Here is a 27,524-nt window from a genome sequence, read left to right as displayed (position 1 = left end):
TGAAGTATTTTTCTAGTTTTTCTCTTCTGTTGACTTCTTTCTATCTTTGGTCTGAATTTAAACCTCTGATCTTTTGTTGTTTATTTCTGCTTCTTCCACTATGATGCTTTTCTCTCTACGTGAATGTGTTACGGATTTTTCTGACTACATTTGTACTCATTTAATTCACTGAATGATCATCAAAAAAAAATAAATAAATAAAACCAGATGATTTTCCTAGAAATATAAGTTTTTGTGTAGAAGAGAAGTTAGGATAGGATGAATTAACAACAATTCTAAGTCTCAATGAATGCGATAATCAGCAGCGATTACTGACTAGTACTTCCTATTCACACAGAAGGCTCAACACCCTCACACAGATAGATCATCACTACTCAAATCTTTCAGGGTTCCCCCATCACACTAAATAGGGCTGCAAACTCGGCAGTGATTTATCCCTATACACGCAAATACATATATTTATCCATATACACATATAATTACATATGTAATATATAATTTACATATGTATACACACACTGGCAGTGATTTATCCATATATGTACACATACATATATTTATCCATATACACATATAATTACATATATAATATATAATTACATATATATACACACACATACACATATGCATATATTTGTCCATATACACATATAATTACATATATATAATCCCAAACACTTGCATTGCTTAGCATCCACTTGGTAATCCAGCTTTCTATCAACATCTGGCAGATCACTTTTTTCTTTCTTTTTTTTCTTGGAGTAAAGTCCACATCAGTCTCATTATATTTTTGCTGTAGTCTCTTGGAGTGTCCTGGAGGCACCTCTCTTGGGGCAGGAGCAGGGGGTAACCTGGTGAAGGGAAACTCTGCCTCTGACCCTCTCCAGTGTGTCCACACTTGGATTCTTTTCCCCTCATCGAGCTGCTGGAAGCTTCTCCACTGGGCTCCCAGATTTCCACAAAGGGGTGCTCATCCACAGGTGGTTGTCAGACTAGGTGCTCGTCCAGGGAAAGATGGTAGAAGCTCCTCTTCTGCCATTGCTATGGAGTTGCCCAGCCTACTGGCTTGTGAACCAGGCTCTGCTTTCTGAGGGGAGAGTGGAACACCAGAGCTAAGACTATGCTGAGCTGTATTCCATGGGCCTCTTCAGGTCGCTCGGTGCATGCTGATACATTCCTGTTTAGGGCATTTGGAGCTAATCTAAGCAGAAGTGGGACACATGCTTATTTGCTTTCATTACCATGTAAGACATAGGTTGGACTTCTCAGGTAGTTCTAGCGGTAAAGAACCTGCCTGCCAATGCAGGAGGTATAAGAGACCCGGGTTCTGTTCATGGGTCCAGAAGATCCCCTGGAGGAGGGCATGGCAACCCACTCCAGTATTCTTGCCTGGACAATCCCAAGGACAGAGGAGCCTGGTGGGCCACAGTCCATGGGGTTGCAAAGAGTTGGACAGACTGAGTGACCTGAAGACAGAAGCACGCACGCACACAAGTCACAGCTCATGCTCATCAGCACTGCCAGGTGGCTGCTGTGTGTTGGGTGCTGGGGCCCCCATCACCTCTTCCATGTTCTCTCTAAACTCCCCAGGTGGAGGTCATCAACCTAAGATTAGAGTGGAACTAATGAAGCTTAGAGAACGTGAGCAATTAGAGGGTGACTCATAGAAAGCAAGTGAATGGCCTGAATTCAAACCTGCTACTGCTAAGTCACCTCAGTCGTGTCCGACTCTGTGCGACCCCGTAGATGGCAGCCCACCAGGCTCCGCTGTCCCTGGGATTCTCCAGGCAAGAACACTGGAGTGGGTTGACATTTCCTTCTCCGGTGCATGAAAGTGAAAAGTGAAAGTGAAGTCACTCAGTCGTGTCCGACTCTTCGCGACCCCATAGACTGCAGCCCACCAGGCTCCTCCATCCATGGGATTTTCTAGGCAAGAGTACTGGAGTGGGTGCCATTGCCTTCTCCGAATTCAAACCTAGATCTCCGTTACTACAAAGTTAATATTTCCTTTCAAATATTATGTTTATGCTTTGTCTTTCCAGCTATGAATGTGACATGTGTCTTCTCCTATTTCACGGAAACCTAACACTGTGCTTCAGTAAATGTTTAAGCCAAGGTAGGAGAAAGAACTCACCTGGGTTTAATAATAGTTGTTGTTGTTGTTGTTCAGTCTCTCAGTTGTGTCTGACTTTGTGACCCCATGGACTGCAGCCCCCCAGTCTCCTCTGCCCGTGGGCTTCTCCAGGCGAGAATATGGGAATGGGTTGCCATGTCCTTCTCCAGATGGTGATCAAATATTCTCCCTTCAATATCTAAACATCTGGCCGTGCGTTGCTGTGGGTGGCAGTGTGGGCTGCAGACGTTGTGAGGCCACCTCTCAGCTACTCGGCTCAGTCCTCACAGGAGAAGAAACCAACTGCCCTCCTGGTCAAGCCACTGGTTTGTGGCATTTTTAAATAACCACGTGCTCTCCTAATCAATATAGAAAGGAGAGTAATGCATACAGAGTTGCCCCAAAGATGGCCACCCCTGAATGATCTAAAGGTTCTCTAAAAATCAAACCTAAGTGAGTGAAAGTGTCATTTTTACTCTTATTGTTTTAACCAGGAGGAGAGGGAGTTAATTTCCAGTTGATCAAAGCATCACCACGTGAAGAAGATGTGAAAGTATGTAGAGAGCGCATGTGCCATGCTTGATTTTGGGGTACACAGAAAGATGGCAAATAAATTTTGCATATTTTATTATTTAGCCTCGGGCAAGTTCTATAAATAGATAACATTTTTTCTGTTCAGTAAACTGAGCTGTCATGGTAAGCAGAGTGTTACAGAGACTTTTTTATATGCACTGACTGAAACATTCTGGAAATTATTTAAATAATTTAAATCCAAATGTGTTTGCGCCAATGCTTTCCATTCAATCTTATATAACCACCTGTTCAGGTCTCCACCTGAGCATGTCCCCATGTGTGTGCAAGTCGGGAAGGGCCTTGTCTTCATCTTGTCAACCTTGTGACAAATGAATCATTCTGCGAGAAGTAGTATTTCCATAGGCAGTAGCATGCATCTGCTCCTCTGGTTTGGGTTATAAAGATGAGGTTTAATCAACAGGAAGTGGTGCTGTTGTCAGCATAATTAACAAGAGTAGTTTCAGCTAACTCTGGAGTGTTAGATTTAATTGCAGAAGGCCAGACCTTCGAGCAGAGGCCAGGTCTCATGTAGGTGGCACTCTGGGGGCACTTGGGAATGTTCACTCCTCTCCCACTATTCATGGCCTGGGACAACAGACTGGCGCTATTCCTTGGGTCACACCTGTAATAATGGTAGAAACCGGTTTTCTGAGGGCCAGGACTTTTCCATGTTGTGTAGCTCATCTCTGAACTGGTTACGGGGATTCCAAGTGGATCAGGAATGAGGAGGGGGGTCACATTTACACACTGTAATTCTGTAAACATCAAAGTTAATTTTATCCTCATCCACCCAGGCTTCTTATGCTTTGCTTTTCTCATCTCCATATTTTAAATGATGAGGTTTTTTAAGAATCATATTTTAAGAAATTAATTTAAACAAAGGCTTTATTTTTTTCCTTATAAGACATACTAATAATGCAACGTCTGAAAAAATCTCACTGAAATGGGGGAGGGGAAAAGGTGTTGACACTAGTCATTTTGAAAATTGGCATAGCTTGTAATATTAAAGGCAAAATAAACTGTACTCTAGGTGAAGAAGTTGTTCCCCACAGGGATATATGTTAACAGCTCTTGTGTGACTGTTCCTGTACAACCAGGCAGGTGAATGGTGGGTCTCTGGTAAGTGAGGATCTACAGGAAGACAAGGGAAGAGATTAGGATGGTCCCTGTGTTCATGCATTAGAGGCAGGAACATCATTGAGAGCTCATATGTGACTTAACGAAGATACAGATGGTTGCACATGGAAACCTTTATAAACACCTGTGTTCTAACCTGGGTTATTGTATGCACATGTGTTCCCTGCTCTGTCAGCTGAGAGGGCCTGAGTAAATGATAAATAGATAGATGGGGAGAATAGATGCACCCACTATGCAGAGAAATTCCAAGAGATTCATGTGGGTCCTCTGCTCTCAGGACAGCCTGCGCTGTTGAGAGTGACTGGGCTCCAGAGTGCAGTGTGGAATACAGGACAAGAAAAGATAAGTCAGTAATATTTACCTTTTTCTGACTTTCTTGAGGTACAGTTAACAAATAAAAATATAAGATACTTAAAATGTACATTGTGATGATTTGATGTATTCACAAATAAATACATCGTGAAAGGAAAAAAAAAAAAAAGAGGAACTGACAACAGAGAGATCTGACCAACTTCTGTCATCCAGACCCTCAGTCAGCCTCAGCAGCGTGTGGACGTGTGGACTGGGTGATTCTCTGACGTGAGGTGATCAAGTGGCATTTATCTCTGGGCATCCTCTCCAAAACCCATGACCCCACCACCATCATGACACAAACGTCAGAGTAATCCCAATGGAATAACATTCTACAAATTACCAGTAATCCTCAAGACTGCCCAAGTCATTAAAGGAAGGAAAGTCTGAGAAATGGTCACAGGCAGGTGGAGTATAAGGAGACAGGGTGATTAAACCTCATGTGTCATCTGGGATGGGATACTGGAAACTGTAGAGGATAAGGGGGAAACCAAGATCACCTGAAAGAAGTAGGGGCTGACTAACAGTGTAACAGCTTTGGTTCATTAATTGTAACAGCGTTACATGCATGTGCCATACTAATGCAGGCGTCCATAAACGTGCTGACACAAGGGTATGCAGGAAGCCTCTGTGCTATTTCTACAATATCTCTGTAAATCTAAAAAACCATTCTAACATAGCAGTTTATACAGAAAAAAGTTCTCAGAAATTTTTCAACACATAAATTAGTATGATTTTTACTCCAGTTTTTACATTTATAATCACTGAAAATGGTTTTATGATAGCTATGGAATTTATGCCTCTGATGCTGAAGCTGAGGCTCCAGTACTTTGGCCACCTGATGCAAAGAGCCAACTCATTGCAAAAAACCCTGATGCTGGGAAAGATTGAAGGTAGGAGAAGGGGGCAAGAGGGTGAGATGGTGGGGTGACATCACTGACCCGATGGACATGAATTTGAGCAAACTCTAGGAGATGGTGAAGGACAGGGAAGCCTGGTATGCTGCAGTCCATGGGGTCACAGAGAATTGGACACAACTTAGTGACTGAAAAACAACAATATGAAATTTACGTTAACTAGTAATTAAATTGTTTTGAATATCATACTAAATCTTTTTCTTAAAAAATACTTGATATTATTACCAGATATTTTCATTAAGGCTAATGGAAAATTAAGGGAAAAAAGGAAGATGTGTTAAAATGGTTGAGAAAGTGTTAAGAAGGCACAGATATACTCCCTGCTGAACTATGAGTTTAGTTTAGACAGTGGTTAAATGCCCTCATGCCTATTTCTCTGGCTGCATTTAGAAGCAGGAAATTGGTTCTAGAGACACTGTGTTTTTATGTAATCAATAAATACTGAAATGCTCCTACTTTTAAAGATAAGAAATAACTATATGTCAGAGATGGCAATAAGTAGATATTTGCAGCTCTTTCAAATATAATCTTCAAGAGCGATTTTGAAAATTAATAATTGAATTAATGACAAAATTTTCATGGACAAAAACGTAATTCATGTCATCAAGTTATAATTTCATCATATTGCCCTTTTATTTGCTAACAATTTATTCTTACCTAACTTTACTAATATCAACGTCCTTATGCTTTCCAGTCAAACCAAACCAGGCTCACAGTCCACAAGACTTATATTTATGGAAAATAATATATTATGTGGCATGTTCAATTCTACTGAAAATGGTCCATCTCTTTTCTTTCAAAGGCAACAGTGATAATCCAGTGGCAAAGCACCCTATTCCACTCACACATACTTATCAAGTGCTCATCAGTCTCACACAACAGAAAATGACAAAGAGGGCTAGAGAGTTTACTGTTCCAAAGGTGGAGAGGAGCAGTAATTTGAGTTGTATCAAGTCTTCTGTTTTGGAACATACCATGCATTTTACTTTGAAGTCTCATTTACCTAAAAGGTTATATTTTAACTCCACATTTTTTATACTGACAGGGTGTCAGTTTTCTATGATGACTCTTGGTTTTAAGTTTATCATATACTTAAGGGAAAACTCTCTAAAGTATTTAAAATGAAACAAGACAGGATTTCTGAGCATTTAAGTCTATGCCTATCATTTAGATATTACAGTGACCACTAAAGGAATCTGTATTGGATATTTCGTACATCGATTTATCTTATTATTTCTCTGGCAAATAGCTTGGTTTCTTAATTCACACTGTTTGTGAATCAAATGTTAATTTCCAGAGACAATTATTCATGAATGTAGCTTTTTAATTGAAAAGAGAAAGACTTGTCAACTTTTTTTTCAAGAGACAACCACATGGTAGACAACTTGTAATTATTCATGTTGAAGTTTCCTCCCCAGAAGACCCTGGTTAAATTCCTGGGTCAGGAAGATCCACTGGAGAATGGATAAGCTACCCACTCCAGTATTTTTGGGCTTCTCTGGTGGCTCAGCTGGTAAAGAATCTGGCTGCAGCATGGGAGACCTTGGTTCTCTTCCTGGGTTGGGAAGATCCCCTGGAGAAGTGAAAGGCTACCCACTCTAGTATTCTGGCCTAGAGAATTCCATGGACTGTATAGTCCATGGGATCACAAAGAGTCAGACATGACTGAGAGACTTTCACTTCACTTGACTTCCCCAGTTGCAAAGTGTGGTTCAGAGTGGATGGTGGGGATGAGCCCCCCTGGAGAGAGGGGCTCATGCTGCCCTGGATCCCATCAGGGTGGTGAGCGGAGGGAGAGGGACCTGGATCTGTGCATCCTCGCCCCGCCGTGGCAGGGGGGTTCACACTTCGAGGAGTTGAGGGAGACGGTCCATCGCCTCCTCCTGTCTCATCCTTCCATCCTCACAGGGGCTGTGGACACGGGTTCCCCACAGGACCTGATGCTTCCTCTCTCCTACTGGTTTGCAGTCTCCTCTGACACTCGGTGCTATGCTTGACTGCATCTCTCTGTCTTTTCAGACGACATCCTGTGGGTGCCGTAGCACATGGATTTCCGGACTGCCTGTGAGGAGGTAGGTCCCACGCCTTTCTACTTTTTGATTAGGGGGCTGGGGTGGGCACTGGCCCTCCTTCATGTCCGTGGAACCTGGCCTGCAGCAGAGGAATGGGTGAGGGCCTTCATCAGGTCCAGAGCACAACCTGTCTCTGTGAGACTCGAAGACACAGAGGGTCTGTGAAGCCTTGGGCTTCTTCCTGCAAGAAGGGAGCATGTTTCCTTGGGTCGAGCTATCCTCCTCCCTAAACTGTACGCTGACGGCTTCAGGTAGTGGAAGCCTTGAAACTAATTCTTTTCACATAAGTGGTTATAAATTAGAAGACGTCTCAGGTCCCTTTTAGCACTAAAATCCTCTGATTTTGTGATTCCACTATTCTTTCACTATTTCAGTGTTGTTTAACTATTAATACTGGTGATTCTGACTCTGTGGAGCTGCCATCGTGTTCTGTGTGAGCTAAAGTGATGCATTGCTCTGTCAAGGGTGTTAAAGGCCGCTCAAATGTGCAGTCAACAGTGCGTGAACTTGGGCCCTCAGAGAAGGCAGTGACTCTATTTTAGGAAGAAAGATTATCTTTTCATGTGACATTCAAGGCATTGTCTTTGCACTCTTCAGGCAAAACGCAAATATTCATATGTTAAAATATGTCATATTTGCTTATGTATAAATAACCAAAGAAAACACCTTTCAGTTCATACTTTTTTAAAAAGGTAAATTAATGTTTTATTTTTTAATTAATTAATTAATTTTTATTGGAAGATAATTATTTTACAATATTGTGGTGTTTTTTGCCATACATCAACATGAATCAGTGACAGGTGCACATGTGTCCCCTGTGCATTTTTTTTTCATACGTTTTTAAAAAAGGTAAATTATTGTTCTAGAAGCTTAAACTTAGATGCATAAATTTTAATACTGTGCCATTTCTAGTTGTAAATATAGTACATAATATCATACACCATGGGTTTTCCAGGTGGCTCAGTGGTAAAAAAAAATCCACCTGCCAAACAGGAGACTCAGGTTTGATCCCTGAGTTGGGAAGATCCCCTAGAGGAGGGCATGGCAACCCACTCCAGTATTCTTGCCTAGAGAATGCCCATGGACAGAGGAGACTGGTGGGCTCCATGGAGTCACAAAGAGTAGGCTCTGACTTAGCAACTAGTTGAACAGCAAGGTATTCTTAATTTTCAATGAGTATAGTAAATCTACCATTTCCATTGAAGTGTTATCTTAGTTCTGGGCAGTGAAGCCCTCATCAGTCTGAAAATGTGTTGTGCAAATGAGACAGCCATGAAACACCTCGGATACTCCTGTGGTAGAGACTGAACAGTGGGCAATGTTTCTAATGCACAGTTCACCTGGACTTGAGCTGACAGAATTCCTAGATGGTTTCTTACACAAAAAGTTTTGATTCACTGATTTGAAGCAGATATCAAATTCCCTTAGGTTTTGGCTTTATGTTACACCAGTGATACCTTTGAGGTTCTCCCTTCCTTCCTTCTGTAGTCAATTTTCTTGCTCTTTGGCACTGATCGCTTGAGGGTGTCGCCATTCCAACGCCCCCATCATGGAGCAGCTTCTTAGAACTGTCCTAGCAGTTCCCATGTGTCTCCCACCTGCCGGCTGGACCGGAAGGGATACAGGACGATATGATGCTCTGAGGATGAGCAAATCACCTCGAAGATGGGCCAAAATCAGAGCTTGCCAGAAATTCGGTCTTAGAACTTTTCCACGGACTGGCACGTAAGGCACTCTAGCCTATCTCTCACTTTGTCGAAAAGCAGATTGAGAGATTTTATGAAATGCTGAAAAATGCAGCAAAAGACCTTGATGCTGGGAAAGATTGAAGGCAAAAGGAGAAGAGGGCAGTAGGGAATGAGATTGTTAGATAGCACCACTGACTCAATGGACATGAACTTGAGCAAACTCCGGGACATAGTGAAGGACAGGAAGCCTGGCATGCTGCTGTTCACAGGGTCACAAAGAGTCAGACATGACCGAGTGACTGAACAACAACATGAAATGCTGAGTTCCATTTAATGAATTCGGCAAAAGCAAAACCCTAATGTGCCACTTGTAAAGTCTAAGTTTTGGCCTCTTTCTAAAGTCCTATATCACTGAAAATTATATCAAAGATATATTAAAGTAAACTTATTTTCTCTTGACTGCCAATAAACTACCAACAATGAAATTTTGACATTCATGTCCACAGAGAGATCTACTTAGAATATTACCCTACAAATGCCATGATATCTCTTCTTTGTGAAGAAATAGAAATATGGCTAGATAAGTTTCATGTAGACATCTTAATTATCTAATACAGACTGTTTTTGGAAAGGAGGGTTATTTACCGTTTAAAAAATTCTTCTCCTAAGAAGAAAACGTTGTAATTATTTTTAAGGAATTTGCATTCAATAATCTGAAAAGAAGCAAAAATTAAGAGAGAATACAATGAGGACAAATGTAAAACCCACAATGCAGAAGAAGCAGTGTATGCACAGCCAGGCGTGATTACTGCTTCTTTGCCTTAAAAGTGTCATCAAAATGTGCGGCAGTAGGTCCACATTCCATTTTCAGTCCAGGCTCGCCTCACAGTTCACCTTCACATCCGTCTTCCTTAAGATATCGTAGGTTTTGATGTGAAAATACACGCTCCTTTATAACATACACTTACTAATTTAATAATTCCTGCCCACATATAATTTGATTAGTCTCTCATAGAATAAAATATAATCTATGACTGATTCAATCAATAAATATTGAAAGAAACTCTACTATGAGTAAAAGGCTGTACTAGGTCCTATAGATTAATAATCCTTAAAAATGAAAAGAGTAATAACTTGCTAAGATTTTCTAGAGATAATAGTATATATGGTGAAGTCAGATGATGTGACGGAGCTAAATGTTACAGTATCACTGCATGTGATGCCTAAATATAACACTGACTGACCCTTAGGTGAATGTTCTTACCTGATGAAGGCCCTGAGTTCCAAGAAGTAAGGATCACAGCCTGGTCTAACTCAATGAAACTATGAGCCATGCCGTATAGGGCCACCCAAGATGGAGGGATCATAGTGGAGACTTCTGACAAAACATGGTCCACTGGAGAAGGGAATGGCAAATCACTTCAGTATTCTTGCCTTGAGAACCCCATGAACAGTATGAAAAAGCAAAAAGATATGACATTGAAAGATGAACTCCCCTGCTTGGTAGGTGCCCAATATGCTACTTGAGATGAGTGGAGAAATAACTCCAGAAAGAATGAAGAGATGGAGCCAAAGCGAAAACAACGCCCAGTTGTGGATGTGACTGGTCATGGAAGCAAAGTCCGATGCTGTAAAGAACAATATTGCATAGGAACCTGAAATGTTAGGTCCATGAGTCAAAGCAAATTGGAAGTGGTCAAACAGGAGATGGCAAGAGTGAACATCAATATTTTAGGAATCAGTGAATTACAATGGACCAGAATGGGTGAATTTAACTCAGCTGATCATTATATCTACTTCTGTGGGCAAGAATCCCTTAGAAGAAATGGAATAACCCTCATAGTCAGCAAAGGCCTTTGGATGGAAGGGCCTCTGAAGGCTTCAAGGAGCTGCACCTCTTGTATAAGAGCTTGAAAAGTGGCTGGAAGTTAGCAGACGAGGAGGCTGGGTCAGACACACCACAGCAGGGAAGATAGGGGATAAGATGAGGTTAGAAGCATCTTGTGTGGACGACTCTTAGTACGATTAGTTCTGCTACCACAGACGGAGCCACGCAAGGGGTCACATATCACTCACAACTGCAGGCTTAAGGAACAAGGCAACTTGCACTCAGCAACCAAAAGAGAGAAGTAGGAGGACTTCTGAAAGACCGCTGGCCATGCACATGGTGGTCTCCACCTGGCTTTGTGCAGTTTCTTCTGTCGTCTTGCAAATACTACCTTTCAGAATGAAAGGACATAGATATTAAAGTTTAATGAAAACACAATTTGTGTTCTTTCAGGGCCTAGAACCTAAACTAAAGACGTCTTCTCTTTCAGGTAGGAAGTCAGTGACAGTCTACTTTTTGAATTTCCAAAAGTACTTGATTTATGCTAAGCACACATCTTAATACATTTACATGTGAGGGATGTTTTTAGAACAAAGAATAAATCAATGTAAATTCATGAACACCCTTCATTGATTCACAAAAAAGAAATCAATGACTAGATGCTTAAAAGCATTGCCTTTTGAGTAACGAAGAGGCATTGCATTTTAGTATTCCTCTAAGGAAACAGACTTCAGTGTGGGGTTTGCAAAATCCAGTGCAAGGTAGGATCGTCCATCAGGGACAGGAATAATCACATACTGTGCTTGTAGGTTATATGCAGCACGTGCATGTCCTCATGCATGTGTGATGCAACCACAGCTTAAAAAGGTTGAAGACAAACAACTCTTATGTTAACAAAGAAAAAGAAGATGGTTGCAGTTCCTAAGTTTATGCTAAAATTTGGGTGAGTTTTTATTCTTGAAAAACCTGAGTCCACAAATCTGTAAAGACTTTGCAGCCAGGGTTGTTTTAGTTCATGCTGCACAGGCAGCACTCTCAGGTACTATTTCCCATTCTCAACCCCCAGGACTGCCGTGGGGGACGAGGGCGTGTGGATCCAGCCCTCCCATCCCATATCAACTGGTGTCCTTAGCTCCCTCCGTAGCCCGGCTGTGACAGGAAGGGCATCCCTCAGGCCCAGAGTAGCTTCTGCTGCCACTTGCCATCACTCTGATCCAAGAAGCAACACTATTCAAGACTGAGTTCTTTCCCAAGCTTTGGTGAAAGACACTGATAGCTCTCCCATTGTGTACAGGAAAATGGGGAGGCATCCTTACAGAGATCTCTGCCCGAGGACACCAGGCCTGGAGTTGGAGGCCCAGGTTCAAACCCCACCTCCTGCCTGTCTCCACGCCTCCGCTTTTGTCCCATCTGCCAGAACCACTGTGCTGGGGGACCAAAGTCAAGTGAATAAATGAATACATCTGGGCACACAGTCAGCTCTATATAGTGAATGAACTGTGTGCCCGCCTTCCACAGTGATGATGCCAATCCAACAGGCTACTCTGAGCCAGGAGAGTGTCCAAAATGGATATTCCAATCTTCTTGCAGCAATTGAAGCAGCTCTGGGCCTGACCCGTCCATTCGGTCCCCAGAGTCTCCTCCCCAAGGTCTATGTTACTGCCAACAGTAACTGTGTTCTCACTTTCCCAGTACACGTCCTTCTCTTCTGCTCTAAGAAATAGACTTACCCTCTAAGTGTACCATTTCACTGTACAGTTCCTACCTGCCGGACACACGGTACAGGGACCTTGACTTCCTACCCACCCCCCCTCACCTCCTGAAACTTCTTCTGGTTCGGCTCCTGTGAAACTCCATGGGCTCCACATCAGGGCTGTGTTCTCCATCACACGGCCTCTGCATTCTCATTCTTCTATATTTTTACTCAAATTTCCCCCTTTTGGATAAAATAACCTTTGCCTTCTCTACTTATTGTTTTCTCAATTTATTTTTTCAAGACAAGCCACTTCTTTCTGTCCACAAAGCCTTCTCTCACACACCTTCGCTCATGAATTCCTCTACATTTCTCCCCTATCAAGTGCTGAAACATCATATTGCACCTTATTTGTATATTTGGATGAGTAGGAATATTCTGAGCCCAGACATTATCATCTAATTCATGTCTGACTCTCTGTTAGTTACATTGTATTTGAAAAACAAATGCATCTGTGGGATTTTTAATGTAATTTCATGTCCATGAGCTGTATTTTCATAATAGAATATATGTAACATTTATATGGAAATATATATTTTAATGTGAATTTATTGTTAGCTTCATTATCTCTCAGTTTGTCATTTTCTCCAAATAGAAATTTACTGGTATATATATTTATGGTACATATATTACATCCTAATAGAAGCTGCCTCATTCTTTATCTCCCATCACTGTTGTCCTCTGAGGAGCCCAGCATGGCTCTAGGTCCGCATTCTATTTTCCAGACAACTCTCCAGTAATTAAGGGACATCGCACATATTGCTTGAATGGATGGAACTATGACCACATCAGAAATGTGATGAGAGAAACCTCCGAGCTGTGCTTTAGTTCCTTAAGCTTTCCCTGGATGATCTTCAATCTCTCTTTGATGTGAGACAATAATGTGTTTATGGGGTCTCAGGGAAAGGCCTCTCTTTCCTCCTCAAATTGAGGCGGAGCTTTATCTGTGAGTGCCGGCTAGTCCGTGATTCTGCTAGGGGAATGGTGTGGAATGTTCTGTCCAATGAAAAACCATCAAACGCACCCAATTAAATTCCCTGGGCTTCGATGTCATCTCCTCCCTTTTTCTCCCGAGCATTTCAGGCAGTCTGGTATCAGCCTCTGGCCAAGATCACATTGTAAGCATGAGAGAATTTGCCTTGTGAAAAATGTACAAAACTTGTGTTCTGTATTAAAGAAAATAAATTTTGCTTTTGCTGAAATGTCAATGCTTTTGTCTTCTAGACATACGCACTCAAGCTGAGCTCTGGGGGGATTAATGGATACGATTTATGGGGGCCCGGCTGTACGCGGTTTCAGAGGAGGGACTAGGACCATCACAGCTCCTGGAAAAGCTTGTTTTTCCTTAAAAGACATTATAACACTTACAGAATAATTACAGACCAATCTAACCACATATAATAAAGGGCATAATGGTGTGTATCCCACACAGAATAAAACAGTTTACAGAAAATTCTTTCTAGAAGCCACGGTGTCTCAGCATATTCTCATCAATGTTGTGAACATTCTCTTAAAGAAACAGACCCCTAATGATCCAAGTGTAATTTATATTCCAAGAGAAAGTCCTGTATTATTTACCTGGGATTTCATGCTACTGAACTACAAAGGATAAAAATATATTTCTACGTATTTATCCCTTTATCCAAATTAAGAATGGCTCAAGGTAATGCTAATGGTAAAGAACTCACCTGCCAGTGCAGGAGACATAAGAGACGCAGGTTTGATCCCCGGGTCAGGAAGATCCCCTGGGGAAGGACATCCACTCCAGTATTCTTGCCTGGAGAATTCCATGGACAGAGAAGCCTGGTGGTTTACAGTCCATGGTGTCACAGAGTTGGACATGACTGAAGTGACGGAACATGAAATGGGGGTGGGGTGGCGTGGGGATATGATTTTTTTTTCAGTGTAATGAAAATGATCAGAACTTGGTTATAATGATGGCTGTGTATTGCTCCACTAAAAACATCAAACTGAACACTTCAAGGGGTTGAATTTTGTAATATATACTGTGTGAACTGGATTTCAATAAAACCATTACAGAAGAAGTTATGTAGATTGTATATATTAAATAAATGTTCACTATGTTTCAAATATAGCATATAAACTATAATCCTAACTTTCCAAATCTTTGTGGGGATTTTCTGATATGATCTCTATGAGGCCTACCTGGTATGACAACCCTAGACAAACCTGACCAGTTATTAAAAGCAGAGATCACTTTGCTGAAAAAGGTCTGTATAGTCAAAGCTATGGTTTTTCCAATAGATCATGTATGGATGTCAAAGTTGGGCCATAAAGAAGGCTGAGCACTGAAGAATTGATGCTTTCCAACTGTGGTGCTGGAGAAGACTCTTGAGAGTCCCTTGAACAGCAAGGAGATTAAACCAGTCAATCCTAAAGGAAATAAACCCTGAATATTCATTGGAAGGACTGATGCTAAAGCTGAAGCTCCAATACTTCAGCCACCTGATGCAAAGAGTTGATTCATTGGAAAAGACCCTGATGCTGGTCAAGATTGAGGGCAGGAGGAGAAGGGGGCAACAGAGGATGAGATGGTTGAATGGCATCACTGACTCAATGAACATGAATTTGAGCAAACTCTGGGAGATGGTGAAGGACAGGGTAGCCTGGTGTGCTGCAGTCCATCGGGTTGTAAAGAGTTGGACACAACTTAGCAACTGAACAACAGCTTGGTGTGAAATGGTTATACTTTCCCTGTACCTGTTCTGTTTCAGGATCATCTGACTACACGTCTAGCTTTCTTGATGTTTTGCTAAAAAGGCCATAAAATTATAATGTATGAACTGAGTATAATTCTTTCTCTGTTTTGCTCTTTTTTGGTCTGAAGACAAAGACGGGGATCTGTTTGCTGCAGGATGGTAACCAGGAGCCCTTCAAAGTGCGGCTGCACCTGGCTAGGGACATCCTGATGATCCAGGAGCAGGACGTGACGTGTGTGTCTGGAGAGCCTTTCTATTCCGGTGTAAGTATCTCTTCCCTCTCTTGAAGTTTTCTCATTTTTTTCCTGTCTTGTTGTGAATAAAAAAAATCTATTCACAGAATACTTAATATTTTTCCTTTACTTTCAGAGCCAGTAAATTTTGTCCACAGTGTAGTAAGCAGCGTCCTTGCATATGGATTCGTACCAAGTCCCAAGACATACATGGGGGCCCATCTCCAACCTGGGGTCTTGTTGACTCTGAGTTGTCACTGTATGGCTGGAGGGACACTTGTGTTTGTGATCATGAGGGAGCGGGTTGTACCTTTCCTCCCCAAGGACTAAGTGAAAACATCACGTGGCAGTTTCCACTCTGAACTCACTTTACATCTCACTGAACCTTCAAATGGGGCCGTCTCTGGGAAGCAGGAGGGTTTAGGTAGTGGTCCCTGAACGCATGTCAAGATTCTCCCCGGGGCTTGTGAATAGAAGATTCTGTGGACCTCACAGAGTCACGCTGGGTGCTGTGCAGGCTCTGTCTGTGCCCTCAGCAGTGGACACAGGAAACTGCTGCTGGTCCTGCCTTTGACCAGCATGAGTTACCTCACAGCCCGCTGGTCAGCCTCCTCACTGAAGTACAGCTCTGGAGACAGGCTGAGGGGTGTTCAATGACAAAATTTCACCTGAGTACATTTAAAGATCTCATGAACTTTATTCAGTGATTCATGAGGCCTTTTCTGGTGGCACAGTGGTAAAGAATCCACCTGCAATGCAGGAGATGCAGGTTCAATCCCCAGGTTGGGAAGATCCCCTGGAGTAGGAAATGACAACCCACTCCAGTATTCTTGCCTGGGGAATTCCATGGACAGAGAAGCCTGATGGGCTACAGTCCATGGCGTTGGGCAGTACTCATCTGGCAATTAGGAGGAGTTCTGTCAGCTAAAGAAGATAAGAGGTTTTCAGGGGGAGAAACGGTCAGAAAAAGTAAACTGTTCCCAAAGAAAGGCTAGTTTCCGTGAAGGTCATCCTCCTGAGGGGAGAGTGGGTCTGTGGGGGAGTTGGGTCATTCTAGTGCTGACAGGGGAGTTCCAGGCTGAGTGGTTAAACCAGTGACCATCCTGGGGAGGCTGATACTGCAGGGTGGTCAGTGTCAAGTTCCTGGTGACCTAGGCTTAGCACATGGGATTCCATATGGGCCTATCGGACCCTTTTCAATAGGTGAAACTAAATTGAATGTGACAGAATACTTTAATCATAAAACTGGATGTTTTAGAGTTTATCATTCTTGTGTAATAACATCGAAGACATCATCTAAACAGTGTTATCATGTATGATCTCAGGGGAGAGTCACACAGGCCGCTCCTGGGTACCCTGGATATCTGTAGACTCAGCAGGTAGACTTACTGTGTAGCTGATTCAAAGGCTTATTTTCAGACTGTTTTGTTGGGGTGAATAATGCTGAATTTGAGCTTCCACCTCACTTCTCACCATCTTCCTGTGGGGAGTCACACTGGGTCCTAAATCGATAATCTCCTGCTGACTAAAGACAATGGATGCTTTGCAGACTGTTAACTGTTCTTTGTCACAAACCATTTATATCATCCTGAATCATGGGTCTGGCTGTCAAGGCTGATTACACTGTTCCCATAGGGTCACCCTTTCTTCTTTTAGTTAATAAAAGAGTAATGGCCCATTGCTTTTTTTCTTCCTTTCTTTCTTTTCCTTTATTTTTTGGCAGAAAAATATATTACATATGTCATATACATTACATATATACACATACACATATTTTACATACATCAAAATAGTACATATATACACGAATATTATATATATCAGAATGGTACATAGCAGTTGTCAGGTGGAAACGTGAACGCTTCAGTTAACAGAAAAAGTCACCTTCCTTGTGCTTAGAAGTGGACTATTCTGTCCCTGTACCTCCTGAGTGACCAGCCCCCTCAACCAGAGGAAGCCATGTCCATACCTGTGATACTATCTCCTTCAACATTGCCCTGAAAGAAAATCAAATTTAGCTGAGGTCGGTTTTAAATGCTGGCAATATATTTTTAGAAGGCCAGTGAGACTAAAATCAATATGAGATGGCTGCATATTTCATCTCAGAGATGCCCGTTTCAGAACGGTTGCCAGTAACAGACAAGAAAATCTTGGAGATTAAATTCTAAATATGGCAGAACTATCAGATATGTGGCATCAATGTAATTAGCACCTCAGTAGAGTTCTAATGAGCATCATTAGGACTTAGAATCAATAAAACTAGGCGACTTCCTTTAGTTTTCCTTGTGGGAGAAAGTGTGTAGTTAGTAATCCCACGTGTCAAACCATCATTTCCTGAAAGCAACCTCAGGAGAAATTGATGTCCGGCTTTCACTGTGAAGTCAGCGTTCACTCCACAGGGGATGGGCTGGGATGCAGGATTCAGAGGTGAGGTCCACTGTCTGTGGAATTTGATCAGGAGAGAGATGACAGCTCCTGGGGGTGGATTCTTACCAGCTCATCTGGAGTGAATGGTATGTGAAGCCTCAGGTTTTTCTCTTTTTTCCCGTCAAAGAGCCACTCACATACACACAACATACACACTATATATATATATTTTTTTTTTTTTCAGCCTTTAATGCCATCAGTTGCTTTGTACTACAGGTAGAGAAATTTGATGTTTAAAAATATGTTTTTCCTCCACTTCCCACTAGAGAAGTAGCAGAGCAGGCCTGTGGAAGGTTGAGATTTACTTCAGCATCTTGACAAAGAGACCTCCTGGAGGTCTCTCCAGGGGCAGTCATGAGGCAGCCCTGTGCCTCCCAGCCAGGCTCTCATGGGGTGGGGGTGCTGAAGCAGCTGGAACTCCTGCCTGGACCAGCAGTAACAACGAAACCCTCACCTTAAATAAGAAAAGACAGTCAACAGCTGCCAACCTTGAAATGTCACAGATGTTACAATTATAACAAGAGCTGGAAGGTAGCCGTCATAAAATGGTTTTACCCTTCTTACACCAGCATTGACACCAGTGAGAAAAAAAGAAAGTCTCAGCAGAAAGCAAATGGAAAATGCAGAGCTGAAAATTCAGTTGAAATAAGAGCTCAAAGGATGGCTTCGGCAGCAGAATGGAGAGGACAGAGGAAAGGATCAGTTAACTTGAAGACAGAACAATAAGAATCACCCTCTCTGAACTGAGGAGAGAAATTGGTCAGAAAAACATAATGGACCCATGAGCTTAAAATGAAAAATCCAGCGTTGAAGTCCTAAGAGTCTCAGAAAAAGAGAAGGAGATCTGAGCTCACACAGTGCTTGAAAAAATAGTGGCTGAAAACTTCCCAAATTTTGCCAAAGACATAAACCCATACGTTAAAGAAGTAGGACAGATCTCAAAAGGATAAACCCAAGAAACTTGTGTCAAGACAGATCTTAGTCAAATCCTAAAAACTAAAGACAAAGAAAAAAACTTAAAAGCAGCAAGAAAAAAAATAACATTGTTCTTTAGCAATAGGGGAAAAGTAATTCAAATGATAGTAGATTTTCCCCTCAGAAACAATGGAAATCAGAAGGAAGTGGCACAGTATTTTTCAACTACTGAAGAGAAAGAACCAACAACCCAGATTTCTATATATGCCTAAGTAACCTTCAACAATCTGGCAGAAGCTTACAACTCATTAATGAAATGGGCAATAAAAATGAGCAAAGGATTTGAACAGAGATTTTTTTCAAACAAGATTTATAACTGGCCAATAAGGAAAAAGAAATGCTTGACACCATCAGACATCAGGAAACGGAAATCAAGACCACAGCAAGGTCCACTCTGTATCCACTAAGATGTTTATCATCAAAAAGACAGAAAAGAGCAAGTGGTCCTCAACATGCAGAGAAGCAGAGATCCTCAGACCCTGCTGGGAAGGATGTGCAATGTCCATGGGGTGGAACAGCCTGCAGTTCCCAGTATCACTCCTTTGAGGACACTCAGGAGAAATGAGCTCACATGTCTACACAGAAACATGCCCACGGATGTTCACAGTAGCATGAGTCATAGTAGCCCAATCATATAAATACCCCAGAGGTGGAGGAATGGATACATAGATTGTGGTGTATCTACACAGCGGAACGTTAGCTGGCAGCTTAAAAAACAAAGTGTTGGTACATGCTACAATATGGACAAACCTAAAAGAATTACAGCGAGAAGCTAGACACAAGGGACCACATGCTGTATATTTTCATTAATGTAAAACGTCCACAGTAGGTAATTCCATGGAGATATGGTGTAGATTAGCAGGCCAAAGATTAGAATGAGGGGATCAGGAGTGATGGGTTCCAGCAACATTTTGAAAAGACAAGTGTTCTTAAATTGATTGTGATGATGGATGCATAACTGAGACAATACTAAAAGCCACTAAATTATGCACTTTCAAGTGGCTGGTGTAAAGGTACATGAATTATAGCTCTTAAGAACTCTTTTTTTTTTTATTGTGGTAAAATTCACATAATATAAAAATACTATTTTAACCACATTCAGCTGTTAAGTTCAGCAGCACTAAGTACATTCACATTGTTTTACAAGGCTCACCATCATCCGCCTCCTGAACTTTGGGGCTTGCTGTTCTATCCCGCTGATCTGTATGTTTAGTCTTCAAAACAACAAACGAACCAAAAAAAACCCAAAACAGTGTTCTCTTGATTCCTGCAGTTTTACAGCAGGTCTGAGACAGAGATCCCAGGTCCTTTGTCTCTGTCCTCTGTTTCAGCATCACGTGGCTGTTACGGGTCCTCTCCACACAAACCCGAGAGCTAGCTTCCAATACCCACAGGCAGCTTGCTGGAGTTTTATTAGGATTTATCGATTCCATAGATCAAGTGGGATGAGTCGGTGTCTTGAAAATGTTGAGTCTTCTCGTCCACAAATATAAAATATTTCTCTTTACCTTCCTCATCTTTGATTTCTTTCCTCAGAGTTTGTAGTTTTCCACATAGAAAACTTTTCATCATTGTTGTTTAGTTGCTCAGTCATGTCTGACTCTTTGCGACCTTATGTCTGATTCTCTGAGATCCCATGGACTGTAACCCACCAGGCTTCTCTGTCCATAGGATTCTCTAGGCAAGAATACTGGAGTGGGTTGCCATTCCCTTCTCCAGGGGATCTTCCCAACCCAGGGATCAAACCCGGGTCTCCTGCATTGCAGGCAGACCCTTTACCATTTGAGTCACTAGGAAAACCTTTACTTGTTAGATTTGCACCACAGTATTCCCTTTGGGGGCTTCCCTGGTGGCTCAGCTGGTAAATAATCCCCTGCAATGCAGGAGACCTGGGTTTGATCCCTGGGTTGGGAAGATCCCCTGGAGGAGAGCATGGCAACCCACTCCTGTATTCTTGCCTGGAGAATCCTCATGGATGGAAGAACCTGGCGGGCTGTAAGCCCTACTTCACAGTCCAAGAGGTCACAAAGAGTCGGACACGACCGAAGAACTAAGCACACACATTTCTTTTTTAATGGGCTACTATAAATGGTATTGTGATTTTAATCTCAAGTTTCTGTTCTCATGGCTGATATACAGGAAAGCAGTTGACTTTTGTGTATTAATTCTGTCTCCTATGGCTTTGCTGTAATTACTTATTAGTTCCAAGGGATTTTTGTTGATTCTTTGGCATTTTCTACATAGACAGAGAACAAAGACAATTTTCTTTTTTCCCCTCTAATCCACAGACTTTGCATTCCCGTCACTGCCGTGTTGTTCTACATGTAACTTTCAGCACAAAGTTGAAGGATAGTGGTGAGGGTTGTGCCTGCCCTGTGCCCCATCTCAGGGGAGACTGGTGTTTCTAAGTACTCTTTCCCTTTGTCACGGCACACCCAGATTTTTCAGTATCTTTGTTTCTTTCATCTTATTTTTCCACCTCGTCTCAGGCCTGTGTAATGGAAAACACAGTAGAATCTGAGAAACTTTCATTTCCATCCTGAGTTGGATCTTGGCCAGGTTACTGCAATTCATTTGCATTTTCTCACTCTTAATTGGGCCAATGCTGCCTACGCAGCTGGGCTGTTGCAATGATTACATGTTTGAAATGAAAATGTGGCGGGGGAAACTCTTTATTCACTTAGCATATGATTATCTAACTTTGATTTAGGCCCAGTGTTAAATTCTATGGATACAACTGTGAGCAAGATATAGATTCAGAACTCAGAAAACTAGTGGGAAAAGACAGTCAAGGTCACAGTGTATTTTAATAAACCATCATGAGTGTTAATAGACCCATATGTGCACACAGTAGGTTTTCAGTAATCAGAAGCTACTGTCTTGTTATTATTCTTTTTTTGCAGTTTAGTTATTTTTCTTGAATTGTCAAAAAGAGTTCATGACTTTTCTTGTTTCTTTCTTGTATAGCTTCTTTGCATCTATCACACAAAATCAGTCCACTTCTTCACTGTAATCTCTCTAGTTTCTGCCTCATTCTCACAGCTTCCTCCTCTTCTCACTACATGTCTGAAAAATGTCCATTCCTCGGGTGTATAAGAGCACTGTGTTCTCTTTGGTGACATGTACATACTAGTTCACATGCAGTTCAGATGGTTAATGTGGAGAGTATGTCAAATATAATCTTTCAGAGAGCAGGGGTGAAAATAATTATGTTTTTGATAGCACAATGTCTTTTTCATAACATGAATGGATTCAGGTACACAACACAACTTCACACAAGCCAGCACTGCTATTGGCTCCATCTTTTTGTCCTGTGAGGAACAGGAAGATTAAAGGAAGGCTTTTCATGTGTGTGAGTACATGGGAGCTCCTGACTCAATTTTGTGTTTTAAGAAATAAAATAACCGATTATACTTGGTTTCCCAAAGGACAGTGGCTTGTTGCTAGGCAACTTCTTTATGAAACTCACCCTTTGATAACTAAATACAGCTCCCAGTTAACTTCCAGGTAGCCTCTGATTTTAGAGGTGAGCTGCTGAAACAACCCATTAACACTGTCTCTTTTTCCTTTGACTGTTGGGGCAGGAAGGAGACCTCCCCCGTGTGGGGAGGTGTGCAGGGGCTGCGGGCACAGCTCAGGTGACACACAGACTACTAGGAAGTGTCAGCAGGTGACATCCAAACAGTGGCCTGCCTTTACATGCCTCCTGCTGCCTGCAGGCACCAATTTAAAGTTTTGGCTTTAAAGCACAAAGTCATTTGTCCTGTCTGTCTCCCCACTTTCTTACTAGTTAGCTAATGAAGCAGCAGCATCTAAAGGTGCTGGCTGCTTCTGCAAGCGTGTGTGTGCCTGTGTGTTTAAAAAACATTAAAATAAGTGCTGCTTCTGAGATTTCCAGCAGGTTCTGCTGATGCTTTGGTCTCTCCAAACTCTTCTCTGCATCAGCAGTTTTGTATTTGAATTGGAACCTGTTCTCAATATGCTCCCCTAAAGATGGGAGGGCATCATACAGAGTGAATAAGGCCCTGCACAGACTTTCGATAACTTGTATGCTTGCCATTCTTTCAGAGAAAAGCTGGGTTTCACACACACTCCACTGCTCAGGATAACTCACTCACAAAGCTGTCCTCCTGTCCAATGATTGCTGTGCAAGACATTGTAGAAACTTCTGGTGATGCTGCTTGCTGTTAAAAATGCATTATCAATTCCACTCACCATTGCCAAAAAAAGAATACAATATCTAGGAATAAACATACCTAAACAGACAAAAGAACTGTATGCTCCTGCTGCTGCTAAGTCGCCTCAGTCATGTCTGACTCTGTGCGACCCCATAGACGGCAGCCCACCAGGCTCCCCTGTCCCTGGGATTCTCCAGGCAAGAACACTGGAGTGGGTTGCCATTTCCTTCTCCAATGCATGAAAGTGGAAAGTGAAAGTGAAATCGCTCAGTCATGTCCGACTCGTAGCGACCTCACGGACTGCAGCCTACCAGGCTCCTCAGTCCATGGGATTCTCCAGGCAAGAGTACCGGAGTGGGGTGCCATTGCCTTCTCCAAAGAACTGTATAGGGAAAATTATAAGACACTGATGAATGAAATCAAAGATGATATAAACAGATGGAGAGATATTCCATGTTCCTTGGTAGGAAGTATCAATATTGTGAAAATGACTATACTACTAAATGCAAGCTATGTATTCAATGCAATCCCTATCAATTTACCAATGGTATTTTTCACAGAACTATAACAAAAAGTTTTGAATTTTTATGGAGACACAAAAGACCCTGAATAGCCAAAGCAGTCTTGAGAAAGAGGAATGGAGCTGGAGGAATCAACCATCCTGACTTCAGACTATACTACAAAGCTACAGTCATCAAGACAGTATGGTAATGGCACAAAAACAGAAATATAGACCAATGGAATAAGATAGAGAGCCCAGAAATAAACCCATGAATCTATGGGTACCTTATTTTTGACAAAGGAGGCAAGAATACACAATGGGGCAAAGAAAGCCCCTTCAATAAATGGTTCTGGGAAAACTGGACAGCTGCATGCAAAAGAATGAAATTAGAACACTTTGTAATGCCATACACAAAGATAAACTCAAAATGGATTAAAGACCTAAATGTAAGACCAGAAACTATAAAACTCTTAGAGGAAACCATAGGCAGAACACCTGATGACATAAAGCAAAGTAAGATCTCCTATGACCCACCTCCCAGAGTAATGGAAATAAAAACAAAAATAAACAAATGGGACCTAATTAAACTTAAAAGCTTTTGCACAGCAAAGGAAACTATAAACAAGGTGAAAAGACAACCCTCAGAATGGGAGAAAATGATACCAAGGGAAACAACTGACAAAGAATTAATTTCCAAAATATACAAGCAGCTCCTACAACTCAATACCAGAAATACAAACAACCTAATCAAAAAGTGGGAAGAAGATCTAAACAGACATTTCTCCAAAGAAGGCATACAGATGGCTAACAAACACATGAAAAGATACTCAATATCACTCATTATTAGAAAAATGCAGATCAAAACTACAATGAGATGCCACCTCACACCAATCAGAATGGCCGTCATCAAAAAGTCTACAAACAATAAATGCTGGAGAGGGTGTGGAGATAAGGAAACCCTCTTGCATTGCCTGTGGGAATGTAAATTGATACAGCCACTATGGAAAATGGTGTCGAGATTTCTTTAAAAAACTAGCAGTAAAACTACCATATGACCCAGCAATTCCACTGCTAGGCATATATCCTGGGGAAAACAAAATTGAAAAAAAAAAACAACACATGTACCCCAGTGTTCATTGCAGGACTGCTTACAATAGCTAGAACATGGAAGCAACCTAGATGTCCATCAACAGATGAATGGATAAAGAAGCTGTTGTACATATATACAATGGAATACTACTCAGCCATAAAAAGAAACACGTTTGAGTCAGTTCTAACGAGGTGGACAAATCTAGCGCCTATTATACAGAGTGAAGTATGTCAGAAAGAGAAAGATAAATACCATATACTGATGTATGCATATGGAATCTAGAAAGATAGTACAGATGAATTTATTTTTAGGGCAGCAGTGGAGAAACAGACAGAGAAAAGACCTATGAACACGGCAGGAGGGGAGGAGGGAGAAGGTGAGATGTATGAAGGGAATAACATGGAAATTTACACTACCATATGTAAAATAGACAGCCAATGGGAATTTGCTGTATGCCTCAGGGAACTCAAACAGGGGCTCTGTGACAATCTAGAAAGGTGGGATGGGAATGGAGATGGGAGGGAGTTTCTGGGGAGAGGGGACATGTGTCTACCTATGTCTGATTCTTGCTGATGTATGACAGAAAACCACAAAATTCTGTGAAGCAATGATCTTTCAATTTAAAAAAAAAAGGTAGCAAAAAAATGTGTTCATTCTGACATTTTGAAATTTGTATTTTGAGAGTTGATGTGGGTTCTCTGAATTAACCATAACCTTGGTTTTGATACTGTTTTAAGGGATCAAGTATTTATTCTATTCAGAAACAGAATGAAGAAAATAGTTCTGCTATCCAAGAACTGTGGTTTAGTTTGACAAACAGTGTTGGAGAAGCAGCGTCTGCTTGGTGAGAATAAAGGTGACCTTTAATCAACTTGTCCCTCTGAGTCTTCCAGGATTGGAGCTTCTCTGACTCAGCTATTGATGATGGTGTGGATCAGTATTGATTAGATTCTAAATGTATAGAGTAATTTTTCATTAGTCAGAAGGAAACCCACATAAAGTAATATAATAACTAGTTTTGTTAAATATGTTTTACATTGCCCTTAAAATGATAAAATTTAGTTAAGATATATTTTCTAAACCACCACAGGTGGGACATCATAGGTGAATGTTGGTTAGGGGAGTGGCTGATGCCAAATAAACTGGGAGTTTGTGGAGATGCAGAGACCAGAAAACAGACATCTGCCCAGGTACCAGGGGAGATGGGTGGAGTGTAAACCTTCCTGGGTAGGGGAGGGCTCAGGAAGATGAGAAGGTTACAAATAAATGGAGAAGCTTGTATATAAAAGCTCTCAACCCTTCAGCATGCCAGAAGAATATGTATTATGTAGAGAGGAGCACCATGAAACAGTAATATTGATGTCTTTTTTTATTGGAAACTAAAGGATTTATCCCAAAGTGACTCTTTGTGATTTTTAAGTGTCATATGCTGGTGACTGAATGATTGGTTATATTGTGGAAGGCAAAACAGAGCTGCTTTTGAAAATGGATAATCCCACTGTAATAATCCCATAATGATTGTCTAAATTAATTGTAAAACCCATTCCTCTTCCCAACAAGCAGTCATTGTGAACATGGTTTATTCAGAGTTTGAAGCCCAGACGTGCACATGGACCACTAATGTGCTGGAACGTGGCAGCCCCCAGCCATGTGCTCCAGTCTCCATGATCTGTATGACTGTTAGTGATGGAGATCATACTCACTATAGACACTAAGCTCTTATTCTGTGACAAAAAATTGTGTTATTAGACAACAAAAATACATATCATTGGAATGAAAAGAGGTTTTAAAGCTCAGATTCCAAACTATGCCCAAAACAGGCATTGAAAGAAGTTAACTTTTGAGAGGTTAGCAATTTAATAAACTACAGTCCCTTTTATCTTGACAAATGGTTAGCCTTCAATTGAAAAATTCCAAAAGACTCCATTTATTGAGAGACCTGGCACCTTTATGCTATCACAAAATGTTCTTTTTCTTGAGGGGCGAGCACAAAACCCAGAGAAGGAAGATGGTGTACAGGTGCAGTGGCAGGAAGCGCTAACCACTCTTACAACCTGTCTTCCAGGAGAGAACAGTGACCATTCGGAGACAGGCCGTGGGAGGATTTGGACTGAGCATCAAGGTAGCTCTCTCTCCATCTGTCCTACAGAGCATGTGCTTAGCGCCTGCATTTCTGTGAACTTTAATTCTTTGTGCTGTTGTGCTTATGCTGTTACGTCCGAGTCTTTGCGACCCCATGGACTGTAGCCCGCCAGGCTCCTCTGCCCATGGGATTCTCCAGGCAAGAATACTGGAGTGGGTTGCCATTTCCTTCTCCAGGGAATCTTCCTGACGTAGGGATTGAACCCACATCTCCTCTATCTCTCGCATTGCAGGCAGATTCTTTACTGCTGAACCTCCAGGAGAGCCCTTTAACTGTTTGCTCATTGATAATTAATTAGACAAGAGTGCCTATAGAGAACTTCTCAGTATTTGCACTGAGATGTAAAATAAATAGACTCTCAAGATCTTAGCCACCTTTGGATTTAGAAATTTTAGAAAAGTATTTTGGAGGCGCTCAGTCATGTTCAACTCTAGTGGCCACATGGACTGTGGCCCACTAGGCTTCTCTGTCCACAGAATTCTCCAGGCAAGAATACTAGAGTGGGTTGCCATGCCCTCCTCCAGGTGATATTCCTGACCCAGGGACTGAACCCGGGTCTCCTGCACAGCAGGCAGATTCTTTACAGTCTGAGCTACCAGGGAAGCCCCATTTGGAAGATTTACGTTACCTGAAATTGAATGCAACTCATTAATTGTCTTTATGTGGTTTCATCTAAAATTTCAAGTATAGTCTTCAAGTGTGCGTATCTTGTAACCAGTCAGAGCAGAATAATCTGGGCTGTCAGTGAAAGGAGCCAGGATGTGTTTCAGGTTCATATCAGGTCTGATAATAAGTTAAACATTGGTTTGATTCCAGTTATCTTT

At 41.7% G+C, this 27,524-nt stretch overlaps 1 protein-coding gene across 6 annotated transcripts in view; it reads left to right on the top strand.

Annotated features, from left to right (window-relative positions):
• Positions 1 to 27,524, top strand: part of SNTG1 (syntrophin gamma 1) — a 377,579-nt gene that overhangs the window by 237,234 nt on the left and 112,821 nt on the right. For 5 of the 6 annotated variants that reach the window (XM_081497977.1, XM_081497973.1, XM_081497974.1 and 2 more), the window contains 3 exons: positions 7,111 to 7,163; positions 15,281 to 15,415; positions 26,623 to 26,679. In XM_081497977.1, coding sequence (XP_081354103.1) covers positions 7,137 to 7,163; positions 15,281 to 15,415; positions 26,623 to 26,679 — 219 coding nt within the window. In that variant the 5' untranslated portion in view covers positions 7,111 to 7,136. Of the gene's footprint in view, positions 1 to 7,110; positions 7,164 to 15,280; positions 15,416 to 25,647; positions 25,748 to 26,622; positions 26,680 to 27,524 lie in introns of all 6 variants that reach the window. The other variant, XM_081497978.1, reaches the window with a different exon arrangement.

This window comes from Giraffa tippelskirchi, chromosome 6 (genome assembly GCF_054371585.1).
Source record: "Giraffa tippelskirchi isolate mGirTip1 chromosome 6, T2T-mGirTip1v1.2.pri, whole genome shotgun sequence".
Classification (NCBI taxonomy): Eukaryota; Metazoa; Chordata; class Mammalia; order Artiodactyla; family Giraffidae; genus Giraffa; species Giraffa tippelskirchi.
This window is presented reverse-complemented; position numbering and strand designations above follow the sequence as displayed.